Raw genomic sequence first — 7137 nt, 5'->3', positions numbered from 1 at the left:
GAGGATGTGCAACGCATAACAAGTGGGAAGGACACCGGCGATTTATACTATCAGACCATCACTGGACTTAAACATGCATTATCAATATCACAACCTTCGTCGCAAAATGACAAGCAGCATGTGAAATCAAATCCTACAGAGGTTTCACATATCAACTCTGATGATAAATCTGGCCTTGCAAAGGCAGATGGCGACTCAGAGTCCGACGAGGATGAAAATGATGAAAGTGGTTCCGGAGTGGATTCATCTTCTGAAAGCGATACACAGACACCTGCAGACAGGAAAGCGGCTAGAAAAGAGAACAAGAAGAAGGTGAAGGAAGAGAAGAGAGAAGCGCGGAAAAATAAAATCCCCAAGGCTGTCAAGAAAAGAAAGAAGAAGTTGGCTAAAGCCAAAAAGACAAGGTAGGCAGAAGCAGCTTCAAGTTTTCGCCTTCCAGGTAGTAGGATTTAGGTAGAAATTAATACACCATATAAAAATTGAGCAATTTTGTTGAGTGGTTTCAAAGCAGTATAACAGTTGCTGGTGTGGGGTTTTCTAAGTGTGTCTCACACAATTCTTAAATATACTAGTAATATATTTGTCCACACTATTTGCTTTTGTTTATACTTTATACTATTGTTTATGGAAATTTAGAAGTGGAAGTGTGATTGATTTTTATTTCTTATTTTATTTTTTGGTTAAATCTTCCTCCATTTAGTTTCATGAATATGACTTCCGTTTTCTTTTATTTTTTCACATTTTTTTGGACGTATATATAGGATTTTTTATTTTAATAAATAAATAAATTATAATAATTACTATAGGAAAGATGGACGCTTATTTAGATAAACAATCCAATTTGAATAATAGGAAGATAGACCTTCCATTTAAAATAAGCACATTACACATTAATATGTTTATTTTTCTTAGTTGAAATAAATTAAAGTAAATTGCTACTGTTAACACGATTATTTTTTTCTCCTTCCATTTACTTACTTCTATCCATTGACAGTTTTTTATTATAATTTATATAAAAATTTAAAATTTTATTTGTGGTATGAGAATACATAAAAAATTTTGTTTCGTTTGTTGTATGAAAGTACATACAAATTTGTTTATTACATGGAAGTACATAAAATTTTAAAATATAATTTAAATATTTCCATTAATGAATAAGACTCCATCCCTATTTGATGGAAAGAAAGGTATCCATGTTAATAGTGGGTAATTTAACGATGCACTTGCGTACTTTCAAAGTAAATGTGTTAACGTACAATCTATCTTCTCTGTTATTTATTTAAAATGTACTGTTTATCTTCCTTATTATTTAAAATCGTCTATCTTTTCTATTATTTGAAACGTTTCATTTAGTCACCAAAAAAAGAAACGTTTCATTTTTAAGAGTTTGGTCTAATTTAAATTATTAATATTTTCTATTATTTTAAAAAATCATATTTAATTATTTATATCAAAAATATTAAAAATTTATTATTAATATATTTTTAAAACATGCTCTTAAAAAATAAGTTAGTTAAATTAAAAAATTATTATAATTTTTTTATTGTTTATATTATCTTTTAACGTGACAGGTCAAAGACTAATTTATCATAGATATAAGTAACATTTAAAAATTTGTCATTGACTAATGAGTTATTGCATACATAAGATCAAATTTAAACTCTAACACTTATTTAAATAGTTGAGTGAACTAACTGACCAACTAAATTAATTTCCTGTATGATTGATTTTATCTAAAATATTTTTAGCTAAATCAATCGTATAATAATTGCAAAAAAAGAAGAATAATCTAAATAGGACAATAATTTTTATTAACTAGAGAATTGTATCACCAAATATTATCATGATCGTATTATTATAAAATATATAACATTTTTGCATTAGCATGTCGACATGATGTGTTCTAGTATTTTTTTTCTCTTTCTACTATTAATACTATCTCACATAAATTGTTTTTCTTTTTCTTTAATTTTTAGTAATAAATATTAATGTATATGTTAACCATAAATCCAAATACCATTGAATTATTAAATTACTGACAAAAGCGATAAAAAAAAGGATAAACAAAAGACTGATTTTTTTTTTTTGGACTAAAAACAAAAGACTGATTGAAATTGAATGAAAAAATAAAATTGAAACTAAAATAGAAAACAAAAGGGACAAATTTAAAATTGAGTATAAAAAAAATCACTCTATTTGTTATTCAATTTTTTTATGTAATAAGAAGGGGACTTTTCAACTTAATTTGTCTACACTATAACTTGAGAATTGAATCTAAAAGATTCACTCAATCTTCTACTAAATTTTTCGATATAACAAGAGATGAATTCACTCAATCTCACTTGTTTACACTATAATTTCATCATGAAACCAAAAAGTGCTTTGACACTCTTCTAATCTTTTTATACGACGACTAGTTTAAAAGGTATTTATTAAAAAAAAAAAAACCTAAGCTTACACACAGTACAATTTAATAACTAAATAAAAAAATAAAAATACATCAAATTAAATTAAACATTCTAAAAATATAAACTAATAACTTTTAAATAATACTTAAACTCTTTATATTAGAAATATTTAAAGCACGTACCAAAGACTCTCTAAATTTCTTAACAGGTAAAATACCCTTCAAAATACTTTAATTTGTCACCTTGTCCATAAATAGGTTTATACTACAACAATTCCTTAAGATCGCGACGGTTATTTTGCGGCGGTTGTGTGAAACCGCCGCGAAAAGACAAATTGCAGCGCATATAGCGGCGGTTAGAGGTTGGGCTGCAATAGGCCTACATTTAGCGCGGTTTTTTTAAAACCGCCGCTATATTTCCATAAAGTTTGCATTTCACGGCGTCTTCTCAAAAACCGCCGCTATATGTGCGCGGGGTGATTTATTGTTTTACATTTTGCGGCGGTTTTGTTTAAACCGCCGCAAAATGCGTATTACCACATATTGTAATGTTTTCTTTAGTAATAACCATCTGAGTATAATCTAGTTAAGTAAACACTAGTATCTTAAGATACATGTGTTTAAATCATTGTTACATCTATTTATATATGGTCCAAAAGTGTATAAAGAGTATAATGAAGAGTACATTTAATAATAGAATTTATAAAAAATATTTATAATTTTTATTTTTTTTATTTATTATTGAATGTACTCTTTATTGAATTCATTATGGATATTATTAAACGTACTCTTTATATATGCTTGGATCATATATAAATAGATATAAATTAATTTGATCTACTATGGTCCAAAATTAATTCGAAATGGACCGATTTGAATTACTAAGGACGTCCTATCATGCATAATTTGAATCACCCTATTTCGAACTCTCCTAACATTACATGCAAGCATAATTCGAATTGGGCAAATTTGAATTACAAGCATCACTACTAATTCGATTAGGACTAATTCGAATTAGTGTTGGTTTGTCTCATTCGAATGGGATTGATTCGAATTACATAAGAATGTACTTTTGGGATATCCTAGTAATGTTTTTCAATTTGGTAGATTTGTGTAATTTGGTCGTCCATTTGGTTTAATTGTGCATTTTGCCCAATATATAAGGTGCCTATAATAACTATGATAAGATATAAAGTATACAACAAGAAATTGTGTGGCAATAAAATATGTTCATATGATATACATAATTATTAGCGTTATATATCAAAGAGTCATTTGGCTTGGTGGCAGCATAACATTGTTAAAGCTTTTCCTTCTTCCAGGTTCAATGTTGCTATTCTTATCAAGTTGATCATGTGATATTAAATATATATTTTTTATAAATTTAATTTTGACATGATAGTGTTAAGCAATTTTATGCATATATTATTTAATTATGTAACATTACATCAGTAAAAATAATTATATTTTACATTGATCGTAGAATGGTCATTCAAAAGAACATATAATTGAAAAACTATGTAAAATATTTTACACCGTGGCGTCAATACATCCAAATTAATTTTTTTAGTATATAAATAAATTCCATTTTATCTTTTTTTGTTCTTATTAATCAATTTTAATACTAACAAAAAAAATATCATTCCGCTACCAAATAATAACGAAATCTTAGCCAAGAAAACTAGGAACTACTTATAACATTTCTTCTAACCTTATAAAGTAAAAAATAACTAGGAACGAGAAAGATGGTAAACAAAATTGGAAACATAATTTTGATATAACATTTATGCTTTTCATTCATTGTCCACTATTGAAAGTTGAAACACACATTTATTGAAAGGGGAAATGTTATAAAGATAGGACTAAAAATTGAAACAAGAGTATTGGCAAACACAGTTGATATCATTGCAAGATCCAGTTGCATTCCATCCATAGTACTTTTTGCAAGAATCTTCACACTGGTGACCATTTGATGATCCACATAGATTTATATTGCCAGTATTGGCCAGTGTCTCTGTACAATTCTTTGAGACACACTCTGTTCCTTTCATTAGCCTTTCATTCCCTACAATACAAACCTATAATTATTGTGTGTTTTATTATTACAAAAAAACCAGATATTTTATTGGAAAAAAAAAATCACTTTTCACCCTATTTTTATATAGATTTTATAAATTAATCAGAATTTAAATGAAAACCAATTATTTTTGTTTGGGGAAGATCAAAGAGAGTAGATTCTTATTAAAATCATATTTTAAATAATTTCAACTGGATGAGAAGAATCAAATTATAAAATTACTTTTCTGAAAATCATAAACAAACACAGCCTTAATTCTTTAAACTCTTTCCTGACAATTCTTTTTCGTCTCAAAACATCAATTTTCGTATATTTGTAAAAAAATTTGTAAAATATTACGTTTTTAAAGAAAGAGTTTCTTTTTTTTTTTCGAAAAGAAACATAATTTTTTTTAACTATTTTAACAATGTAAAATATAAAAATAATTCTTTTTTAAAAATAAAATAAATAAAAGACAAACAATCTTATTTCGTAAAACAAGTACATATAGAAGATAAGAAAAACTAAATATTGTATATTAGATAACTAAAACATACCAATGTCAATGGAGAAAACAAGTAGAATAACCAGAACATAAGTAAAGGCCTTCATCTTCTTAGGTACATGAAAGTATGAAACAACTTGTACATGTCTATCTATATATATAATAAGATTTAGTTTTGGTGAAACTTTTATTTTTCAAAAGCAATTTTAAAAAATAGTTTTTAAAAGATAATTTTTTTTCTAAAAATTATAATATTAACATTTGATAAATTAAATTCAAAATTAACTTTTAATAAACTCAAACAATAATAATTACGTTCGATAAACTAGTTTTTAAAATTTATAAGTACTATAATAGATATAAATATAAGAATTAAATTTAAAAATTAATAATATATGAGGTTATAGTAATTTTTTAATTTTGATAAGCAAAAACATTATAATTTTTTAAAAACTACCAACATAAATACTTAGTCTTTTTAATTTATTAAACACAAAAAAATACTTATATTTTTTTTAAAAAATTTATCAAACCAAACTTAATTAAGTCATATACCGTTGGTGTCATATTTACTATAATTGATTAAAATTAATTACATTTGAACCGAATAAGAGGAGGGATATTGCTCTAAAAGGGGGTCAGAGCACACTTAATTTTGTCAAGCACTCCATTATTAACGTCAAACCAAATAATTATCATCTCTTATTAGTAATATAAAAAATAAAAAGAAAAAGAAAATGTTAGAAGACTAAATAATTAATGAAGAGAAAAATAGTATTTGGATACTTTTGTCTTCCTCTTTTAGTTGCTTAATTTTCAATAAAATTTAATAATTATCTTAATATCGGTGTGAAACAATGTTCTGAAAATCGGTTCGAATCGGTCAAATTAAAAACCATCAGTTCGAACAAAAGATAAAACCGTCAAATTCAAAAACCGAAATTGAACCGTCAAATCGGCCAGGAATCGGTCGGTCGAACCAAACCGTGATCCGGCCGGTTTTTGAATTTTGCCAAAAAAACGCGTTTTGACTTGGCCCTCAAAAGGAACCCTAGGACTCTTTCACCCAGACACCCACACTGCACACACCCACTCTCGAGCCTCCCCTCCAACCCTCCATTCTCACCTCTCGCTCTCTCCACGTTCAGTCTCCACCGTGAGCTTCCGGTGCAACCTCCGTCCAGCCACCGTCGCTGTCGCAAGGTCCGTGGAAGTCACTCACCTGCACAGACCTGTGGCGCCAGCTTTCTGTTCGCGCAACCAGCTTTCCTTTCAGCCGTCGAAATTGCAGCCACCACCAGCGCCAGTTGCCGTCGTGAGTGTCTTCCTGCTGGCGCCAGCTCTGTTCGACCCTTCCACCCCACCCACTGTTCCTGTCGCCGCCAGCTCTGCATTCTTCCCTATCTTCCACTAACCCTAGGTATAAATCTAATTTGTTGTAATAATAATTGTTGTATGATTAATTGTTAGTTCTACATCATTTCATTCAGCAACACCATTCGTATACGGGTCAACACCCATTTGAGTATTATTAAATGATTAATTGTTGAAGCTGATTGCTTGAAGGCTGAAGCATGATTAATTGTTGAAAAACTGTTTGTTTGAAGCACGATTAAATGATTAATTATTGAAGCATGATTAATTATTTGGATGTTGTTTGTTGAGATTATTGGGTAGTGGGTTGCTGTGATATTGTAATTAGATTGTATTGTTATTGCTCTGTTGAGTCTGTTCTGAATCTGATTAGTGATTTTCTGAATGTGAAATCAATCAAAGAAATTGATTTTGTGTTGTTGTCGAAATTATTGCTAAAAATGAATTTGTTACTCTGCTGCTGCTGTTTTTTAATTTATGAGTATGCTATTTTTTAATTTTTGTTGATAGATATATTATTTTGGAGTTTAGGGTGATTATCTGTTGCTGTTTTTTAATTTTAAACCAAATTGATGCTTTCAAAAAATTAACAAACAACAGATGTCCCATGTTATTTGATTTAGAGCAAGGAAATCATGAAGATGATGCTGTTGTTGGAGGTCTTGAGAGTGATGATGATGATGGTAGTGTATTTTTTTTATGCGGAAGACGGTGGTTCAAGGCTTCAAGTCACTCATTTCTAATGTTTTTACTTCATTCTTTAACTAAAAATTTGGTTTTTGATGCTTTTTAATG

General features: G+C 28.4%; 1 protein-coding gene and 1 long non-coding RNA gene across 2 annotated transcripts in view; one reads left to right on the top strand and one right to left on the bottom strand.

The window, feature by feature from the left end:
• Positions 1-660, top strand: part of LOC107634976 (serine/threonine-protein kinase rio1) — a 6459-nt gene extending 5799 nt beyond the window's left edge. The window contains exon 13 of the mRNA XM_016338320.2: positions 1-660. This exon is cut by the window's left edge and continues 18 nt beyond it. Within this exon, the coding sequence (XP_016193806.1) occupies positions 1-408 (408 nt within the window). The 3' untranslated portion in view covers positions 409-660.
• On the bottom strand, positions 4166-5140 carry LOC110270771. The gene is made up of 2 exons (XR_002360404.1): positions 5021-5140; positions 4166-4472 (listed from the first exon to the last, which is right to left on the bottom strand). It is a non-coding gene; the product is annotated as an uncharacterized LOC110270771 (long non-coding RNA).

This window comes from Arachis ipaensis, chromosome B04, assembly GCF_000816755.2.
Source record: "Arachis ipaensis cultivar K30076 chromosome B04, Araip1.1, whole genome shotgun sequence".
Classification (NCBI taxonomy): Eukaryota; Viridiplantae; Streptophyta; class Magnoliopsida; order Fabales; family Fabaceae; genus Arachis; species Arachis ipaensis.
This window is presented reverse-complemented; position numbering and strand designations above follow the sequence as displayed.